The sequence below is a fragment of the Pogoniulus pusillus genome, chromosome 26 (assembly GCF_015220805.1).
Source record: "Pogoniulus pusillus isolate bPogPus1 chromosome 26, bPogPus1.pri, whole genome shotgun sequence".
Lineage (NCBI taxonomy): Eukaryota > Metazoa > Chordata > Aves > Piciformes > Lybiidae > Pogoniulus > Pogoniulus pusillus.
This window is the reverse complement of record NC_087289.1, coordinates 333,960-354,668: the sequence shown is the minus strand read 5'-3', so window position 1 is coordinate 354,668 and position 20,709 is coordinate 333,960. Positions and strand designations below refer to the sequence as shown.

Genomic DNA, 20,709 nt, shown 5'->3' with positions numbered 1-20,709 from the left:
AGTGCCTTGCTCTGCTCTGCAGGCAGGCAGCGAAGGGTCTGCCCTGGAAGGGGCAGCTGGGAGCCAGCAGAGTGCTCTGAATGCCTTACCAGGGCACCTCCCCACCAGCCAGCCTGAACGGGGTGAGAAGCCACAGCTGCAGAGCCTCTCGCTGGACGGGGACAAAGTCCATGCTTAGGGACACCTAGGTGCCCAGTCAGGCTCCTCTAGTGCTGGGCCAGCTGCGTTCGAGTAAGCAGAAGCTGGTCACTGACACTGAGCAAGGCCTCACTGCAGTGTCCCAGAGGAGCAGACCAGGCTGAGCAGGCTTGAAGTACACTGGCTCTTTATTCCATGCATTGTTTGCTTTGATAGTCATTCTTGTTCCCACCACTGTACACTGGGCATACAAAAATCAAGTTTGTGTCAGGAATGCGCAGAGCAGGGCGGGGAGATGAACACCACTGGGCAGAGCCACGGTGGGACGGGTACTGGACACGACAGTGGGGAAGGCAACATTCAGCTGTGGGAGAAGAGTCTGGGCTAGTGTCAGGAGCTGTCAGCAGCCGTGAGAACTGCAGCAGGGCAGGCAGGGTGCTGGAAGGGGAGCCCAGGGGCTACTGTCCTGCAGCTGCACTGCTACTACGAGGTGGAAGCAGCAACCCCTCGCCCCTATGAGGAACTGCAGCAGAGGTGCCCATCCGGCAAGGTGGAGACCACAGCTAGGTGCAGTTCTGAGTAGGTTTCACTAAGGAGAAAACCCTGGGGAACTGACAGCAGCCAACCCAGGCACACGGTGGGCATCTGCCAGAGTAAACGGCACAGTGCCTAAAGGGGCATAAGGCCTGGCATCTTCTGCTATGGGGGACTTTGACGGCAGCTCTCAGCTTCTCTATGCCACTGTTTGGTCCTGCTGTGTGCCTCTCACGCACTCAGCTCTCCACTGCTGAGCTCCTGCAGCCCAGCTCCCTGACCTGCATCACCTCTTCCACATCAAAGCCCCTCTCACAGCGCAGCAGCAAAGTCAGTCCTGGCCCTGCCACCTCCTGTTGCTGGCCAAGAGACAGAGAACATGTGGGAGGAGAAACGGGAGATGGGAAGAGGAAGCAAGGAGCAAGCCAAAGCAGAGCTCTGCTGCCCTCTGCATTTTCTGCTTCCACCCAGAGCTGATTATTGCTGCTGCCGGCAGGGGTGGTCCAGTCCCTCCCTTCTCTCAGCAGCCCGTTTGGTCCTGCACAGGTGATCCCCTACGGAGATCCACTGCTGGCCACTCCTGCTCTGGTACCTGCTGCCCTGCTCACTGCTTGTCCTGGATGCTCCTGCCAGGGGATCTTGTGAGGGTTACTCACTCCGTGGTGGATTCAGAAGCCACTCGCTGCCTCGGCACCACTCCCCACCAGCTCGGGGGCTGCCAACTCTACCAGCAACAGGAGTGCCTTGCAGCATGGACCGGGAACCCGTGGGGCTGACTTCATCCACCCTTCTTGGACCAGCCCTGCCAGCTTCTCTGCCCTACTGTGACAGCACCCTTGGAAATCACGAGAGGCAGCAGCTCCTGACAGCTGCCCAGACCAGCTCTGCTTGCAGCCACCCCCGGGGGCAGGGAGGAGGTGACAGAAAGAGGTGACAGCTGTGCTGGAGGGGAAGCCAACCTTCTGCTCTACAGAAATGAGAATAAATAATAAAATAACATCATAACTTAAGATCTGTTGTAGTCCAGCTACAGAAAGTTAAAAATCTGGGATAATTTAACTGCTTCAATACTGCTCTCTGCATAAGTAAGACATTTTCCTTCATTGTGCCATCAGGCTATAAATTACCACAGGTAAATCCAAACAAACATTTTAACACAAAATGTAAACAAACAGCAACAGAAAGTACCTGGCCATGGTCCATGGCTGCCCTTCATCCCAGGCTGCTGCACCCCTGTGCCACCCGGGCATGGCACAGCGCGCCAGGAAGGGCAGAGGGAGAGCTCCTGCAGAGGGACCCAGCTAAGGGCACAGGGGAGGGGGACACGTGCTCCATGGGTTTGTTCTTGCAGTAGTGACTCAGAAGTAGTGTTTGAAGGGAAGGCACTATGAGTTCTATCAGAAAACAGCTTCTCGGCCTCTCACCTACCAGCTCCATCCTCACCTTCACCTGCAGGACTTCAGCTGGGAAGAGAAAAGAGGCCTCGGGGTGCAGCTGAGCCACAGCCGTGTCACAGCCCCCAGCAGGACCCCTCTGCGACATGCTCTGCACAGAGCCTGCCGGGCAGCCTGAGTGCCTTCAGGGACACACAGTGAGCAGGGCAGATCCGGGCTGCTGATCCCCAGCCTGCCACCTCCACACGGAGCTCTGCTGCTCCCCCTCGGGGCTGCTTCCCCAAGCCCAGCTCAGGCACAGCCAGGCTCAGGCTCTGCACCTTCCTGAGCTCCAGCTCCGTGCTGCCCAGGGGCTGCCACTCAGGCTTCCCAGCACTCATCTGACTGATTTCCTTGAGGGGCTGAAGCAGACGGGAGGTAAGGAGAGGAAGCAGCCTGGGCAATGGCACACTGCATCTGCAAGGCTCTGCTGGGCTGGAGACCGGCGCTGCCGGAGCGAAGTGTGGACGACGTCAGCAAGTGCTCTTGGACCAGTCTGGAGGGGACGAGGTCAGAATTCACCTGCAGGATCTCACAACGAAATGCTGATTAAAAAAACCCAAAAACCAGAAACGAAAACTCCTGACAAGAAGCCCCACTGGTACACTCCTGGGGATGTCTCCACTCAGAAGCCTCTGGATGTTAGCACCTCGGCAGCAGCTGTCTTCAGGAACGTGTCCACCTGCTGATCCCCAAGGCCCCAGCTGGGCCTGCTTTGTCCACAGGTCACCCACGGGAAGGTCTCTTTCTAGGCTTGCTCATTTGCTAAGACTGAGTGGTTTAGGTTGTGTGATCTGCTCTCCAGCCTGAGGGCCCTGAGGCCTGGTCCCCTGTGAAAGCAGCAGCAGCAGCAGTCCCCCGGTGCCTGCACACCCAGCAGCCCGGGCAGCCCCCAGAACCTTTCTCTGTCGTGTGCTTGCTTGCTGAGCTCTTTGTTTTTGTTTTTTGCAGTAAGTCTGTGTCTATAAATACAATCCACTCTTTACAGTAAAAAGTGTTAAAATGTCAAAAAAATAAATATCCATGTTACAGTAACTAGATTATTCCATAAAATACATCCCTGCCATTCTTGATTGAAATGCTCCAAGAGAATTAATTCCATTTGGACATTTTCCAGAGTCGGGTTATTGCAAATCACTCCTGGGGGGGGGAGGAGAAGCAGCTTCTCTTCCTGCAAAGTGTGACCTAGGGGAATGAAGTGGAACCTCAGGGAAATCAAAATGCCAGTACCAGGAAGCTTTGGGGGGGGATCTGTGTTACCAAGTAGCAGAGCTGCAGGGCTTGTTGGTCCTGACGGTGGCATCGGAACAGTCCCCTTCAGAAGAGTCACAGTCTGAGTCTGCAAACTGGCCTGGGGGCTGCAGGGCAAAGGATGAGGGGCAGGCTTCAGTCACAGCACCACAGAATGCATCTGCTTAAGAGACACCTCCGAGACCACCCCGTGCAGACTCTGACTCAGCACTAGAGGGTGAACACCAAACCACGTCCCTGAACACCGAGCACCATCCCTGCACCACACCACCCCAGCTCCTAGCAAGAGACAGACAAAGATCACCCCCAGCACACAGGAGACATCGGCAGCACATCGTCACCTCCAGTCGCTTGTCTCCACCCAGCCACAAGACAGCAAATAAACATCTGGCCAGAGCACTACCAAACAGGTGGCTTTAGGAGATGGTACAGCAGGCTCTGCCCTGCTCCTCCTGGCAGACAGCAAAAGGCAGGCAAGAACCTCAGCTTCGGCAGCAAGGCTGCCCATGGGGAAGCTCTGTCTGTACTCTCTGCTGTGCCCCAGTCAGGGAGTGCAGCCCTGCTGGCCTCCCCGCAGCACACTCACCCTCACCAGCAAACTGCACTCAGCTTTGGCTCTGCTGCTTTCCCTTGCCCACTCCTAGGGGCAGGCAGCACAAGGACAGGGTAGCTGAGTTGCTTTGCTGTCGTGCAGCTACCACACCACCTCCAGCGTTCTGGATCTCGGGCTCCTTCCCACAGCACCTCCCTTTACCCCTCAGGAGGACACAGGACAAGCAAGCTGCAGGACTCACCTCGCAGCTGTGCTCCTCCGCGCAGAGCTTGCCCAGAGACATCTGCGTCTTGACCCTGCGCACGGCACACTCCTTGTCCGACAGCCCGTCCGACTGGCTGCAGATGTCGATGGGGATCTCGGGGGTCTGGGACAGCATGTCCTCCAGCCTGGGGCCCAGCTCATCCTCCAGCCTGGGGCCCAGCTCACCCTCCAGCCTGGGGCCCAGCTCGTCCGGGCTGTTGGAGTGGTCGCTCGTGTTCCCCTCCTCTCCGTCGGACACAGAGAAGTTCTCCGAGCTGAAGGTGGAGTAGGACTGGCAGCTGCTGATGCAGCGGTGAGGTCTGCGAACCAGGAGAGGACTTCAGCTTCTACTAGGGCTAGGGAGGTTCTTCTGCCCCTCTGCTCTGCCCTGCTGAGACCACAGCTGCAATGCTGTGCCCAGTGCTGGGCCCCCACTTCAAGAGAGACAGGGAGTTGCTGGAGAGAGTCCAAGGGAGGCTATGAGGATGACTAGGGACTGGAACAGCTCTGCTGAAAGGCTGAGAGCCCTGGGGCTGCTTAGCCTGGAGAGCAGAAGGCTGAGAGGGGACCTGAGCAGTGTCTGTAAGTACCTGAGAGGTGAGTGCCAGGAGGAAGGTGCCAGACTCTGATCAGTGGTGCCCAGTGATAGGGCAAGGAACAAGGGGCACAAGCTGGGACCTAGGAGGTTCTACCTCAACATGAGGAGAAACCTCTTTGGTGTGAGAGTGTTGGAGCCTGGAGGAGGCTGCCCAGAGAAGCTGTGGAGTCTCCTTCCCTGGAACCTTTCCAGACTCATCTGGCTGCTTTCCTTCATGATCTGCCCTGGGTACCCCTGCTCTGGCAGGGAGCTGGACTGGATGATCTCTGGAGGTTCCTTCCACCCCTGCCATGCTGTGACTCTGGTCACAGTAAGTCTGCAGACAAAAAACAATCACCTGGGGGCTGCCTTCAGCTACTTTGCCGCAATTGGCCTCAACACACTCCACCTCTGGTGCCCACTCATCCCTGGGTGAGACCACTGGCAGCTAGGATAGTTGGAGCTTCCAAGTGGACAGCTTCTGTGCAGGCTCTGACTGCACAGAGCATGAGCTGGTGAGGCAGGGCAATGTCGAGTTCCAGTGCCAGGAGCTCCCTCTGCCAGCTGGCAGACAGCCTGAATTCACAGCACGGAGCACAACGTCAGCAGTGCAGGGAAGGCAGAGGGGCTGCTCCATCTTTACACAGGTTCCTTGGCAAACCTCACCTCTTCCTTCTCTCCAGAGAAGAAAGGCTTCACACCAGCACTCCACAGGCCTCTACCCACCCTGAGAACACAGCTCAGGCTCAGCCACAGCTGACAGCAAAACCTTTGCAGGGGGTGGGCTTCTACATCTCCCAGCTGTGGGAATCCACCAGGCTTTGGGTGATTTGGTTCAAGATCTGCATCTCTGAATTCATCTGTTCTGACCTTGCCTGCTCCACCTTCATACCACTGCTCTGCCCTGGAACCTGCTGTCCTTTCACAGTCCTTCGTCCCCAGAAAAGGCTGTTCAAGCTAACTCATCTGGGAGTATCTGCACCAGCTGGCAGTGATCCCAACACCAGGCTAGAACTTAGGTACCAAAACCAGGTCACAGCTAGGTGAATGTGGAAGTTGCCTCCGGCCAGGTTTCAACAGCAATGGCACAAAATGCCAGCTGACAGAACGTGCCAGGAGACCCCCAGCAGGCCAGCACGGGGCACTCAGGACAGGCAAATCGTCCTCCACGAGAAGTGCGAGTCAAAGCTCACCCAGCCCAGCACCCTGGCTGCAGCCCCAGGCAGCCAGAGCGGCCTGGGTGCTGCGGGAGCAGAAGGGGTGCAGACTGAGCCTGCTTTCTCCTGGCACAGCTGATTTGCACCCTTCAGCAGATCAGGCTCTAGAGCTACAGATCAAAGCTGGATCCTGGAGCTTAAAAGCCACTGAGGGGCCCAGGCTCCATAAATTTAACACCTGGGACTTCTGGATGTTCTGATTTCCACAGCAGACCTTGACAATGAACTCCAACTCTGACAACGTCTTGGTTGGCAAAGCAAAGCTCTTCCTCTGCTCACTGCACACTTTCTTAGCTTCCCTCACACCGAGATGAGGAATCAGTTCTTTGTGTTCTCCACATAACTCCCAGCACTGCCTCTCCTCCTTGGAATGGGCTGGATTGGAAGGGACCTTAAAGCCTATCCAGCCCCAACCCCTTGCCATGGGCAGGGACACCTCCCACCAGCCCAGGCTGCTCAAGGCCTCATCCAGCCTGGCCTTGGACACCTCCAGGAAGGGAGGTGTTCATAACAACCCTTAACCTCTTCTCCCCCTGGATCACTTCTGCGTTTCCAGCAGATGCTTTCAGCACTAATTCCATGATCTCTTTCCTGACCACAGGAACGTGAAGCCCACTATTACCTAGGTTTAGGTAGGAACATCCCCTCAAGCCTTATTTCATCTGCCATGTTGTCACCAGGCTCTTCTATCCTCTCTGAATTCACCTGGTGGAGCCTGCCCCACTGCAGTGACACTTGGTAGGAAACATCTGGAAAAGCCCACAAAGGGTCTCAACATCCAACAGGCCTGGTTCTGGGTGTGCCTCTCCAGAGGTGTCCAAGGCCAGGCTGGATGAGGCCTTGAGCAGCCTGGGCTGATGGGAGGTGTCCCTGCTCATGGGAGGGGGTTGTCACCGGATGGTCTTCAAGGTCTCTTCCAACCCAACCCATTCCCTGAATGCAGAAACGAACCTTGGGCCAGGCTGCAAGCAGTGAGCGAGCACAGGGCAGCAGCTGAGGAGGCTGGGGTGTGCCAGGTGTGGCTCTGCCCTTTTGCCCAGTCTCTCTGCCGGCCTGCAGCTGCAGGGACAGCTCCCCTGACTGCTGTTCCCCCAGAGTGAATTCACCTTTTACCTTTGCCTGCGAGGGAACTCCACTTCACTGTCGACTTCACCCTCCTCCTCTTCTGAAGAGTCATCGCCGCTCTGGCAGGAAACAAGGACAAGGAGGAGTCACCTCTGAAAGAGCAGCAAACGGCCCCACGCACACAGGCACTCAGAGCAGACCCGTGAGCAGCATGCTCTGACACGCCCACGGTTTGGAGGGCATCTCATGTTAGGAGAGCCTGAGGAAGCAGGGGTTGTTTAGCCTGGAGAAGGCCGAGGGGAGACCTCACTGCTCGCTGCAACTCCTTGAAAGGTTGCAGTGAGGCTGATCTTGGTCTCTTCTGCCAGGTGACCAGCGACAGGACAAGAGGAACTGTCCTGAGACTGTGCCAGGGGAGGGTTAAGTTGGAGATGAGGAAAAATTTCTTTGCTGCAAGAGTGGTCAGAGATTGGCACAGGCTGCCCAGGGAGGAGGTGGAGTCCCCATCCCTGGAGGTGCTTCAGGGTGCAGTTTAGTGCTCATGGTAGCATAGCTCACAGGGCTATGGCAGGACTTTATGGCCTTGAAGGGTCTTCCGTGAGACCAGTTCCATGTGCCAGTCTACTGCTACATGCACATGGAACACCCAGACAGGGGCCTCTGCCCCACAGCTTCTGCGGGAAAGGAGCAAGTTTGTTTTTTAAAAGCCACTGTGCCTTGTCCTTACCTTTTGAAGGGGTCTCGCCTTGCAAGGCAGCACTGACGAAGCCAAGTGCTGGGGAGTGCCTAGGGCAGGGGCCGGGTTGCAGCTGCCCGACTGCTCCTCCACCCGCTCCGTGCGCTGCGCACTCTCGTACAGGGCTGCGGGCGCTGGCGACTGGGCGCGGCTCGGGGCTGTGCCCGCTGGCAGCTGCCCCTGCCCGCCCTCCTCCTCCCCGCACTGCAGGCAGGAGCCGTAGGGGTCCGGCTGGCAGCACTGCCAGCGCTCGGCCGCGCCCGGCGGGCTCCGCAGGCTGCGGCGGCAGTCGGCCTGCACGGCGGCGGAGATGAGGTCGGGGCTGGAGCCGGCCATGCGGCGCTGTGCCTGGTTGCCGAGCGGGCTGCGCAGCGCGGCCGCGGGGCCGAAGTAGCGCAGGTTGTTGGCGCAGCTGGCGATGTCCTGCCCGTGCCCGGGCTGCGGCGGCAGGCCTGCCTGCTGCGGGAGGTGGTGCGGGGCGGCAGGGGCCGCTTCGTCCTGCGCGGGCTGGCTCTTCAGGATGCCAGGGAAGTCGCTGGAGCTGCCTTTGCTGTTGCCCCGGCGGTGCCGCGGCTTGCTGCGGTAGCGACTCTTGCCGCTCAGCGCCGACATCTTGGGGCTTCCCGAGGCCGGGGAGCCGTTGGATGCCGCCTCCGTGCTGGGGATGCCCTCCGACTTGAGCAGGTCCGGCCTGGAGACAGCACAACTCACTCGTTAGGCCACCGGCGCCGAGCCGGGAGCAGCCTCTGCTTCCCACAGCCTGCCGGCTGCCCTCCCCGGCAGCAGTTCCCTTTGACCTTCTCCACTCAATGGCCTTTCTGGTCAGCTCATCACGCTCCGCGCCCCTTCCTTGCTGCTCTTCCCAACAACTGCCACGCACCCTCCTTTTTCTGCTCCTACTCTGATGTTCTGCTCCCAAAATAGCTCCCTCCGAAGACCCTGGTGCAGGGCAGGCTCCTACCCTGTGCTCAGCATCTGACGGCTGCTGAGAAGCACATGTGGCTACTCGTGCAGAGTGATTCTCCACTGTTAACCAAGAGTCTCTAACTCCTGCAGACTCCAGAAAATGGAAGAATAAAAGAGAGGGTTCCTCTGAAATAAAACCAAAGTTAAACATCTGACTTGCTGAAAGCCCTGCAGAAGGCAAGTAGTTGCGAGGGCAGCAAGAACTCCCAAATCTCAATTCCCAATTGAGGGTCTGACTCTAGAGGTCGGCTGATTTCCACCATCCTTCTCCCTGCTGTGGCCACCCAGCTCATGCTCTTTGCCTGGGGGCATGTTAGATGCCTCCAGTCAAAGCACTGTCATCCGTGGAGAAAAAAAACAATGGAGCAAGCAGCTCCAGAGAGCTGCCCAGGCAGGGGCCAGTTGAAGAGATGTGATCCTGAGGGCCAAACCAGGCCCAAGACTCCTCTACCCTGTCCTGTGCTCTCATCAGATTCAAGGGCAGCAAGAGGCCTGCTCACCTCAATGGGGATCTGCTGCTAGTTGCTGCCACAGCAGGAGGCTAACTTCTTACCGTTTAGCCTGGCTGCCTGGTTTGTGGGAGACTCCTTTCCTCTTCATCAGCTTCTCCACGGTGTTGGGGTGGATTATTGGTCTGACTGGGTGTCGTTTGTAAGTCCCAGGGTATTTCTTTTCCACTGCTTGCTCCCTCCTGAAGCATGGGAGAAGACAGAACCCAAGAGATCAGTCCCGCAGCAGGGCAGAAACAGCTGCAGTGTGAGCAGGATGAGTGCTGCTCCTCAGCCAGGCCTGGGTGCCATGCAGCACCCCTCTGGGGAAGGACATCAGCTACCTGCTCTGCAGAGATCATGCAGTGGGAACAGGGCCTGCTGCAGGCCAGCAACAGCACAGCTGTTCTCCAGGCCTCACAAGAGTGGGTCTAGGGACCTCCTCTGTGCAAAGCGGCCAAAAGATGCCAACACCAACTGGGAAAGGTGGTCCCAGCCAGTAAATGCTGGGTGAAGATCTGTGCACTAATGCTCTGCAGCACTCTGCTCTCTGCGTGCCAGCTCTTGCTTTACTTAGTCAGGGCACACCGACTCCATCATACAAGGAGTGGCTGAGTGAGCTGGAGTTACTCTGGAGAAGAGGAGGCTGAGAGGAGACCATTGCTCTCTGCAGCAGCCTGAGAGGAGGTTGCAATGAGGTGGGGGTTGGTCTCTTCTCCCAAGGAACCCGAGAGAGAATAAGAGAAAGTGGCCTGAAATTGTGCTGGGGAGGGTTCAGTTGAAGATTAGGAATAAATTCTTCCTGCGAGAGTGGTCAGGGACTGGAGTGGTCAGGCTGCCCAGGGAGGTGGTGGAGTCCCCTTCCCTGGAAGTGCTCAAGCTGCAGATGTGGTGCTTCAGATTGCAATTTAATGGTCATGGTAGCTGGGTTATGGTTGGACTTGGTCATGTTGAAGGGTTTTCCACCCTCAACCATTCTCTGAGATCTGCAAGCACACTTTCAAAGCTAAGTGCTGTGTTTGAACCTCCTGCAGGCATACTGCCCCATACCCGCCATGCCCTGGTGCCCAGGGGTACATACTTGATGAGCTCCTTCTCCCGGACCTCCAGCTGCAGCATGATGGCACTGAGCTCCATGTAGAGGTTGTTGGCTCGCTCTAGCTTCCTCTCATAGTGCTCGCGGATGTCCAGCGCATGTCTGAAAGGCAGAGGTCAGAGCTCCACAGCTGCTGCCAGGGACCAAGAGAGGGCAAGGAGGACAGGCACAGCTGCTTTAGGAAAAGGCCTTCCAGAAGTCAGCTGAGGTGACCGTGCGGCACTGAAGCCCAGGCAGAGCTGACAGTCAGTGAGGACCGAGAGCTTGCCGCAGCAGAGACTGATGACAGCAGTCCAGAGCGACCGCACCGCTCGCTAGAGAGGGCGCAAGTGCCTCACGCAGCCAGCAGTCCTTGGGCCAAGCCCTGATCAACTCTTTGGGACATGGGGCTAAGTCAGCTTCTAAGGTGTTCAAGAAGCTTAGATGTGATGCTTCAGGATACAGTTCAGTGGTTGTGGTAGCCGGGTTATGGTTGGATCAGATCATCTTAAAGGTCTTTTCCAACCTTAATGACTCTACAGAGGTGGAGGGAGAAGTCTCCTGCCTGTATTTCACAAAGAGCAGCCTGGCCCTACTGCTACAGCAGAGCTGCAGAAGACATCACCAAGCATAGCTGAAGGAAATGACCATTGGAAGCTCCCTAGGCTAGGGAGCCCTGATCACCAACTCCACCAAAGTGGTGAAGAAGGTTTGCTCTGGTTCCTCAGGTCTGAACTGCCATTGCTGGTTCCTGTCCCTCTGTCACAGCCGCGTTCGCACCTCTGTATCACAGCAGATAGCCTCTGTCTGTCTTAACTGAACTTCCTGCTGTCACTTTTCTGCTGGTCTGGTGCTCCAGAGCAGTTTCCCTGGCTGGCAGTGTTCACTCTTGGGGGGCTGGCAGAATGTTCACTTCTCTGGAACTAATTAATCCAGATTATGTAGCAGGGCACAAGCAGCTGAGGGCACACTGTAAGATGCATTCCCCACTGAGAAGTACACATCTGCCCCGGTGCTGTTCTCACAAGCACCAACTCTCAGGCAGGACTCCCTGGCAAACATGCAAGTCTCTGACCCTCTTGCGAGCTGCCGAGCACAGGGACAGTTGCCACTGCTCCCCTATAGCTTGCCCTCAGCCTAGCCATGCTCAAGGCCTCAGGCACGCTGCAGGAACTGGGCTTCGTGTGCTGGCCCAGGTCATGTGGCAGGAGGAGCAGGCAAGCAGCCGGGGCTGCGGGCAGAGGCTGGGCCAGCTGCAGCAGGGGAGGCTGCAGCGTGCAGTGAAGGCAGAAGGCTGCTGACAGACCTGAGCTCCTCCCGGCGGCGGCGGATCAGCTCCTCGTCCAGCCGGTGGATGCAGGTCCCCTCGCTCTTGATTTTCTCAAAGTGCTTCTTCACTTCTTCTCTCCACTCGGCCTGGGGAGGCAATGTCAGGTCTTTACCAGGGACTGAGATCGTTGCTTACACCAAGCAGGAATTTTTGGGCAAGACTCTGCAGAAAACTGCAGGTTTGGGTGTGAAAGCACTTTTGTTAGCAGGGTTCTTTGGGGTGAGAGCAGTGCAGCATCTTTAGTTACGCAGCTCCAAGTGGGGTTCCCAAAGTTGTGCTCTGATTAGATCATTTACAACAGATCTGCAGCCCCTAAAAAGGAGGTTTCAGAATTCCTAAAGCTCTTTTCCATCCCAAAACAACATTTCCTTCCCCTCTGGCATTGAAAGTGAAGGAAGTGCCAAATCATAAGATTCCAAACTGTAAGATTCAAACTCTTCATTTCCAAATGCTGGAAGGGGGACCCAGAGCTGCCTTCCAACACCTGAAGGGATCCTGCAGGAAGACTGCAGAGAGCTTTTTCATGAAAGGGTCCAGAGACAGGCCAAGGGGGAATGGTTTGGAGCTGAGGCAGAGCAGGGGGAGAGTGGAGCTGAGGAAGAAGTTGTTGAGTGTGAGGGTGGTGAGAGCCTGGCACAGGCTGCCCAGGGAGGCTGTGGCTGCCTCCTGCCTGGGGGTGTTCAAGGCCAGGCTGGATGAGGCCTTGAGTAGCCAGGTCCAGCTGAGAGGTGTCCCTGGGCATGGCAGGGAGTTCGAGAGGCTGGTATCTGAGGTCCCTTCCAGCCTGAGCCATTCCATGATTCTATGCTCCTGACAACGCTCCTGTCCCTAGGGTGGTGCTAGCTCCACCCGCCGCAGAGGCCCCAGCCCTGGCACACCCACTGCCCACACACACCTCAGCACTGCAGGCTACTCCATGCTGCAGAGAGAGCCAGTCTCATTCCAAGGCGGGAGCAGGCCTTAGCTTCCTGGGTAGGACTCAGAGGATTCTCTAGTATACTTTTGGATCCCCCCAAAGGCCCTGGAGTCCCTGGCCTGCTGTGTAAAGCTCTGTGCCAGTGCCCAGCTTCTCTGCACAGCAAGTCACTGTTGCTGCTCACAGCAGCCCCATGGCCTCCTGCGCAGCAGCACTGCCAGCACAGCAGCGCTGCCGGGAGCAGAGCAGGCACTGCCAGCACAGCAGCGCTGCCGGGAGCAGAGCAGGCACTGCCAGCACAGCAGCGCTGCCGGGAGCAGAGCAGGCACTGCCAGCACAGCAGCGCTGCCGGGAGCAGAGCAGGCACTGCCAGCACAGCAGCGCTGCCGGGAGCAGAGCAGGCACTGCCAGCACAGCAGCGCTGCCGGGAGCAGAGCAGGCACTGCCAGCACAGCAGCGCTGCCGGGAGCAGAGCAGGCACTGCCAGCAGTCTCAGGGAGAAGAGCATGGGACAGTGCTAAGCTCCTGGCTGAGGCCAGCAGCAGTCTGTTTGTGAACGCTTGCATTTCCACCAGTTTCCTTCTCCCTGGGAATCAAACTGAACCCAGGGATCCAGACCTCTGCTGTACACAGTGCAGCCTCCACAGTGGGGTCCCTGGAGCCCGGCGCAGCCCCAAGGGGCTGCAGGCAGCTGCAGGTACCTGTGATTTGAAGTACGTCTCCTGAGGAGTGGCCAGCACGTCGGCAGATGCAATGTCCAGGTGCATCAGCGTCTGTCGGAAGGAGGGACGGTTCCGGGGCTTGCTCTGCCTGCGAACCAAACAGGCAGGTGAGGGCAGGAACACTGCTGCCTCCTCCTGCCCTTCTGCAGGGGCTCCTCACTAGCACAATCTCTGGCTCATGCAGCCGACAGATTAAAGACACTGTGCAGATGAGTTGGCTGGGCTGCCCTGGCTCAGTTTTGGCTCCTGAGGAGCTGTTCTGAGGGAGCAGAAGTGCTGAGAACCATTTAAAGCAGGAAACTGTGGCCGCGCAGCGGAAGGGAACACAAAGTGGAGCTGTTCTGTCTGTCGAGAGGAAACAGATCTCAGGTCACTATCCCATTCCAGAATGGGAATTCCTCATCTAGTACGAACTGAAACTTTCCCTCAGCAAGACTCAGTGTCTGCAAATATCAAAGGTGCCTCTCTGGACACACAGCACCCATCTGAGCCCACCCTCTACTGCAGTGCACTGCCCAGTTCTGGAGGGCCCCACTCCAGTACAAACCTATTTGCATCTCTGAGAAAACATTCAAGGAGCAACTGGACACTGTCCAGTGCAGAGCCACCAAGGTGCTGAGGGGACTAGAACAGCTCTGATCTGAGAATCTGAGAGCTGGGGCTGGTTAGCCTCAGGGGGAGGAGGCTGAGCTCACTGATGCTGATCCATAGCTAAAGGCTGAGTGCAGGAGGATGGAGGCAGACTTCTCAGAGGTGTCCAGTGGCAGGACAAGGGACAGTGGGCACAAGCTGGAGTGCAGGAGGCTCCATGTCAACATAAGGAAAAAAAATATTCCCTTTGAGGGTGGCAGAGCCCTGGAGCAGGCTTCCCAGAGAGGCTGTGGAGTCTCCTCTGGAGGCACTCCAAACCTGCCTGGAATTGTTCCTGTGTGACTGACTCTGGGTCATCCTGCTGTGGCAGGAAGACTGGACAAGATGACATTCAGAAGTCTCTTCCAAGCCCTGCCCCTGTGTGATTGTGTGAATAAAGACCAGCACTGGAGCTTCAGAGCTGAAGCCACCAGACTTGCAACATGGATTCAGTGCTCAAGACAAAGAGCAGCTTCTCCAGCCACCTCTCCCTTCCATGTCAGCTCCTGCCACGAGGTGCAGATCCAGCTGTGTGCACTGAGCGGGCAGAGCTGCACAAACCTCCTTCTGTCCTCATGCAGAGCAGGAGCATAGCCAGGCAGGGGACACCTCAGCACAGCTATTGCTGCAGCTCAGCATCAGGAGGCAAACAGCCACTTGGGAAAGATCACAGATGTCCTGGCCTGTCTTGCCCTTGTGCCATCAAAAGGACTAGATCCATAGAGGAGGAGAGTGCTGGACCACCGCTCGCAGGGTGCCAGGATGCCGTTCCAGAGGCAGTGCATGCGTGCACGACCCGAGACAGGACTTTAGCTCTGCTCTGGCATGTGGAGGCCACGGAGAGCAGTGTCCACATCTCTGGCTGCGCAGTCCTGGTCCAGTTGCTCTGTGTCCAGTTCAAGAGGCACTCATTTGCAGAGGTGGTTCAGAGTGACAAACCATTTCCTTTCACCTTGGCACCTGCCTCAGGAAATGTTACCCCAACTTCCTTTCCAGCTCCTTCTCCCACACAGCTACCTTTTATCACCCACTTGGCTACAACAAAGCAGTCACCTCTGTGTGGAGCTGCTGAAGATGGCCTCCATGCTGCCTGCTGCTGAGGCACATTCAGCAAGCAGCTTGTGGGTACTTGTCACACTGCTGGGACCCTCACCAAGCTCTTCTCTTCCACTTCTCTGCTGTTCATCTCCTTTCCCCTCGCTAAGCTCTCTCACAGCGTTTGCCCAGTCTCTCCCCTGCCCTGTCTACCCAGCAAACCAGAGAGGCTCCTTCCTACTTCCTTTAAGCTCCAGACGTCCTTCTAGGGCGCAGGCTGGTTCCACAGGGAGGCAGGGTCCAACACGCTGGAGCTCACTGGTCTCACGGCAAGCTGGAGAGTACTGAAGAGCCCTCCACTGTGGGCCCAGAACTCCCTCCCTGACTCTGGTTTGACTGGGAGTCTGGAGCTGGGAGCCAGCCCCAGGTCTGCGCAGTGCAGGGTTCAGGCTCTTACCAGGTCTGCTTCATGAGGATTTTGAAGCCATCTGGGCAGGTGGAAGGGACAGGAAGGTGCAGGCTGTTACTGCCCACTCCCCAAATGATGGCTGAAGAGTCCACATCCTTGTAGGGAATCTCTCCTGTAAGCAGCTCCCACAAAACTACCCCAAACGACCTGACAGAAAAATAAAGCAGGAGAAAAACTGCTGTAGGGATTCAGCTGAAGAGACGCATCTGGAGCTTGAGACCACCACTGTATGCGTGCTGGGACAGAGATGTCTGATCTGAGATTGCTTTGTGCAGCAGTGTCTGCATGCTGGACTGTAACCCAGGGCAAATGCTTCACACAGCAGGTTACTCCTCCTCCTCTGCCCCAGCACTGGACTGAACACCAACCCCGACTGGTTTTCACCCTCATCCCCCTTTCCTTTCCTACTGATTTGTGAGCTTTTAAAACCCAACCCCCCTCTGTTGCTCCGTGGATCCCCAGGTGATGTGGGACTCAGCACCACAGCCACTGCAATGTGGACATTCAGTAAAAATGCAGGATGGGTAAAGGTCAGCACAGGCAGCTTTGTCCTGGGTACTGAAGGAAGGGAAACTCCAGAGGACTCCTCCTGGAACAGAGCCTCCAATTGCAAGAACTGAAATGGAGGGAAGAAACCTCCCTCTGCCTCTCTTAGTGAAGTACCAGTAAGGGCCAAACCCTTCATCTGGAACAGCCAACAGCTCCGTGCTCGTTTCCTACCTGCAGCCAAGAACCAAGAGCAGAGGCCTCAGCACACCACTCACCAGATGTCCACCTTCTCCGAGACAGGCTCATTGCGGATCACCTCCGGGGCCATCCACGCCACAGTGCCCGCGAAGGACATTTTGGTACTTTTATCACTCAGCTCCTTAGATGTACCAAAATCTGAGATTTTCACCGCATCTGTGTGTGTAACTAAAACACTGAGAAAGGGCAACAAAAGAAAAAAGACAAGAAATCAGCATTTGACAACTTTTCTTCCATCACAACAGGCACTGGAAGCAAATCCCTTCTTAATCATCGGGGTGAGTCTGTGCTGTTTGGGAGTGCAGTGCAAGCAGGGAAGCTGCATTTTCACCCTGGGGGCACCCACTTGCTTGGCACTGCCTGTGCTTTGTGCCTCAGACCTGTTTCTGAATGCTAGAGGTCAAAACCAAGCCATCTGAATAAAGCTGCAAAGGTACAAGTCATGGAGATTCACTACAGCTGAGGAGCTTTCACAATTTTAGAGAAGCTGTGGCCTGAGCTGGGCTGTAAACAGACAAAGCATGATCCTGTGCACTACCACAGTCATGTCACAGGGCAGAGAAGTGATAAACAGCTAGGGGGTAAGCCAAACACCAAGGCAGCCAGCAGCCAGATCCTTTGGGTCAGAAAGCAACAGAGAAAGGAGAAAGCTGCATCCCAGAACCCCAGGGAGAGAAAAGAACAGCCAGAAAGGAGAGGAGACTGAGACTGAAGAGGAGGAAGAAATTGTCGAGAGTGAGACTGGGGAGACACTGGCACAGGTTGCCCAGGGAGGTTGTGGAGCACAGAACGTGATCTTTGGGCTGGTGGGAGGTGTCCCTGGGCATGGCAGGGTTGGAGCGGTCCCTCCCAGCCTGGGCCGTTCTGTGCTGCAGCAGGCAAAGACTCACTTTGGTGACTTGAGGTCTCTGTGGATGATCTTGTGCAGGTGCAGGTAGTTCATGCCGCTGGCGATGCCTGTGGACCAGTCCACCAGCAGCCGGGGGGTGACCTTGCGGCCGGCCCGCAGCACCTCGTAGAGCTGCCCATGTGCACAGTACTCCATGATGATGCAGTAGCACGGGGCCTGGGTGCAGACTCCCCTGGCACAGAGAGCACACTGCCAGTCAGGGTCAGCAGAGGAAAAGGAACTTCTAGCCAGACACTCCCAGCAGATCCCTGCCCCTCTTCAGCTGGGGAGCCCAGAATCAGACCCAGAACTCCAGTGTGGTCTCACCAGGGCAGAGGGGAGCAGGAGGAGAAGCTCCTTTGACCTGTTGTCCACACCTTGCTTAATGCACCCCGGGAGACCACTGGCAACTCTCAAAGGTGTTGACCAAGGTGCAGGAGAGTAACCTGCTCTCTGCCTGGGCAAAGCTCTGCGAACAGCTCTCCTGCGTGCTCTGGACAGGAGGACCCTCACCTGTGCCAGGGATGGATTCCCTTCCACACTCACACCTGCAGAGCTGCAGGGCTCACAGCAGGCATCTGCTGAGCCTGCACACCAAGTGCAGAGCTGGGTGAGAAGCATGGTCAGAGCAAGGGTCTCCACCCATACTGTCCAGGGGTTGACCAGGGCAGCTCAGCAGAGGACTCCTCCCCAGCTGAAGGGGTGCTGCTAGCCAGTCCCAGCACCTACTTGAAGGCAATGATGTTGGGGTGCTTCAGCTTCCTCAGGTGCTTGATGTCTGTTTCGTTCTGGTCTCTCACTTTCTTGATGGCCACCTCCTCGGCCCGGAACTTGCCCAGGAAGACAGCTCCCTGTGCCCCACTGCCCAGCCACTGCAGCTCCGAGATCTCCTCGAAGGGCACCTCCCAGGTGTCTAGGCACAGGCAAGGGAAGGGGACAGTGTCACACGATCAGGTTGGCAAAGTCCCTCAGGAGCCTCAAGTCCAACCTATAACCCTAAAGGATTCACCTTAAACCATATCCCTAAGACATGGTTTAAAAGCAAGACCACAGAAACGTTCTGCTGCCAGGTGGCACCAGCACAGCACCTCCCAGCTCCCTCGCTCAGTCTCAAGGTGGACAAGAGGAAGTGGCCTTGGGTTGCACCAGGGGAGGGCTAGGCTGCAGACACGGAAAATTTTCTTTGCTGCAAGAGTGGTCAGGGACTGGCACAGGCTGCCAAGAGAGGTGGTGGAATGCCCGTCCCTGGAGGCATTCAAGAGGCTGCAGATGTGGTGCTTAGGACATGGTTTAGTGGCCGTGGCAGTTGGGTTGTGGTTGGACTCCATGGTCTTAAAGGTCTTTTCCAGCCTGAACGCTTCTCCGATTCTGGGCCTACAGAAACCTGTGGGACACTTCCCCTGGACAACCTGAAGTGTGCCAGCAGCAGGAGCTCCAGCCCAAAGTTGTGGGTAAGCTCCAGGGACTGAAAGGCTCTGGCACATCCCTGTCCACTGCCAGAAGGGCCAGAGACACTCCTCAGCCTGTCTTCGCCCAACGCAGCTCCAGCACAAGCCTGCAGCCTCTGTGCTCCTGCTGGAAGGCAGCGGAGACAAAGGCAAGCTCACACAGCAGGTATCAAACCCTGCCTTGTATCGAGCTGCTGAAACAGATTTGCTGGTGGCAAGAAGCAGGAATGAGGTCATCTGGAAGGCAGAAGATGAACATTCTGACCAAATCCTCAGGTCTTGGCACAGAAGCAGCTAAGAAAGGCTTCTCCTTGGACAACAGAAGCAGGCTCCTGCTGCAAGAAACCTGTCCAGCTGACCAGCTGCAGAAGGAAAACCAAATCCAGAGCACTAATCAGCTTCATTTCATTCCCCTTAAGGACTGTGAAGGCATTGAGGATGCAGCTAAACCTGTCCTGAAGATGCCATCCTAGCTTAGAGGCATACACAAGCCTGTGACAGCTCAGAAGCTCTTGCAGAGGAGAGAATTAAAGAGCCACAGCATGGCAGGGGCTGGAAAGGACCTGCAGAGATCAGCCAGTTCAAGCCCCTGCCAGAGCAGGAGCACCCAGAGCACACTGAGGTGGGTTTGGGATGGCCCCAGAGCAGGGATGTCCCCACAGCCTCTCTGGGCAGCCTGCTCCAGGCTCCAGCACCCTCACAAAGTTCTCCCTTCTGCTCCCCTGGCACCTCCTCTGCTCCAGCTGGCACCTGGTGCCCCTTGGCCTGTCCTTGGCCAGCCCTGAGCAGAGCCTGGCTCCAGCCCTGCACATCTTCAGCAGCAGCACTGAGGGCAGCCCTCAGGCTCCTCTGCTCCAAGCAGCCCCAGCTCCCTCAGCCTGGCCTCCCAGCAGAGCTGCCACTGCCTGCAGCAGCCTGGGGGCTCTGGGCTGGGCTCTCTGCAGCACTTCCCTGAGCTCCTTCCTCAGCTGAGGGCCCAGAACTGGGCACAAGATTGCAGCTGTGGCCTCAGCAGGGCAGAGCAGAGGGGCAGGAGAACCTCTCTGCCCTGCTGAGCACAGCCCTTCCAGTGCAGCCCGGGATGTCCCTTGGCCTCCTTGGCCACAGGGGCACCTTGCTGGCTCCTGGGCACCCTGCTGCCCACCAGCACCCCCAGGTCTCTCTCCCCTCTGTACCCATGTCCTGGTACATCACTCCTGAAGAAGACCACCCCAAAGTTCATGCAGTATGCCCACAGAGCAGCAGTACTTCTGCTGTCTGGTGGTCAGCTGAAGACAGTCTTCAGGTAGCACAGGAGAGTGGCAATGCCTGTGCCAGTGGTTTTCACCTGGCGTGAGGAAGCCTGAAGCAGCTCAGCAGTTGGCACCACTTCTGTGCCCAGCACTGCTGCTTGTGCCCCTCATAGGAGTGCCCATTCAGATTCAGGCCTCGCTGCAGTGCCCCCAGGGACGGGGCAGAGCAAGCTGCTGGTTCTGAGCCGCTGCAAGCTGCCCTGGGCACGGCTCTTGGAAGCACAGTGCCAGCCCCCGGGAGGGCTGTGCAAGCCCAGAGCTGTCCCCAGCAAGGTCGGGCGGCCCAGGGCTGCCCTCCTGCTCCCCGCTCACCTTGCTGCTGCAGCTTGTAGTCCGTGGAGTAAGCCTTGCCGATGATGTTCCACACGGGCCGCAGGCAGCCGAAGAGCCCCTCCAAGAAGCCGCCGCCGCCCGCCCTGTTGAACTGCACCTTGACGTCCCCGTCCCCGCCGCCGCCGCCGCCGTCCCCCTCCCCGGCGCCGCGGGGCCCGGGTGGGCCGCTGGGCTCGGGCTCGTCGTGCTCCCGCAGCTGCAGCACGCTGTTGGCGAACTGCTCCCGGCAGTCCTCGCTGATGCTGCTCAGCACGGCGGCGGGCACCGGGCTGCCGGCCGGCTCGGCCTGCGGCGGGCCCCGGTCGCGCAGCTCCTCCGGCAGCTCGGGGCACGGCTGGCTGCCGGCAGCTGCCTGCTCATCCTGGAACCCGCTCGAGTCTTTGTCTCGGCAGAAGGCTTTGCTGAGGGAGCTGGGCGAGGAAGACAGGCTCAGGTGCTCCTGAGTGCTGGCCATGATGCCGTGGGTGTGCATCAAGGAGATGCGCTGGGCTGGTGCCTAGGGAGTGGGTACCGCACGCTTCAGCGGGGTGCCATGGAGCCGGGACCTGAGGGAGAGGGCAGAGAGAGGCTTTCACATGTCGGTACATATTTTCACTCCGGCAGAGGCGAGCTGAACATTAAC

General features: G+C 57.4%; 1 protein-coding gene across 8 annotated transcripts in view; it reads right to left on the bottom strand.

Moving 5' to 3' along the window:
• Window positions 1-308: 308 nt before the first annotated feature.
• MAP3K13 (mitogen-activated protein kinase kinase kinase 13) overlaps window positions 309-20,709 on the bottom strand; it is a 57,271-nt gene continuing 36,870 nt past the window's right edge. For 6 of the 8 annotated variants that reach the window (XM_064165603.1, XM_064165606.1, XM_064165608.1 and 3 more), the window contains 14 exons: window positions 20,067-20,632; window positions 17,744-17,927; window positions 17,016-17,207; window positions 16,143-16,301; window positions 15,367-15,525; window positions 13,224-13,332; window positions 11,583-11,692; window positions 10,283-10,399; window positions 9,267-9,404; window positions 7,739-8,438; window positions 7,060-7,130; window positions 4,151-4,472; window positions 3,366-3,463; window positions 309-3,290 (listed from right to left, as the gene is read on the bottom strand). In XM_064165603.1, the coding sequence (XP_064021673.1) occupies window positions 3,230-3,290; window positions 3,366-3,463; window positions 4,151-4,472; window positions 7,060-7,130; window positions 7,739-8,438; window positions 9,267-9,404; window positions 10,283-10,399; window positions 11,583-11,692; window positions 13,224-13,332; window positions 15,367-15,525; window positions 16,143-16,301; window positions 17,016-17,207; window positions 17,744-17,927; window positions 20,067-20,559 (2,913 nt within the window). In that variant the 5' untranslated portion in view covers window positions 20,560-20,632 and the 3' untranslated portion in view covers window positions 309-3,229. Of the gene's footprint in view, window positions 3,464-4,150; window positions 4,473-7,059; window positions 7,131-7,738; window positions 8,439-9,266; window positions 9,405-10,282; window positions 10,400-11,582; window positions 11,693-13,223; window positions 13,333-15,366; window positions 15,526-16,142; window positions 16,302-17,015; window positions 17,208-17,743; window positions 17,928-20,066; window positions 20,633-20,709 lie in introns of all 8 variants that reach the window. The other 2 variants (XM_064165609.1, XM_064165610.1) reach the window with 2 other exon arrangements.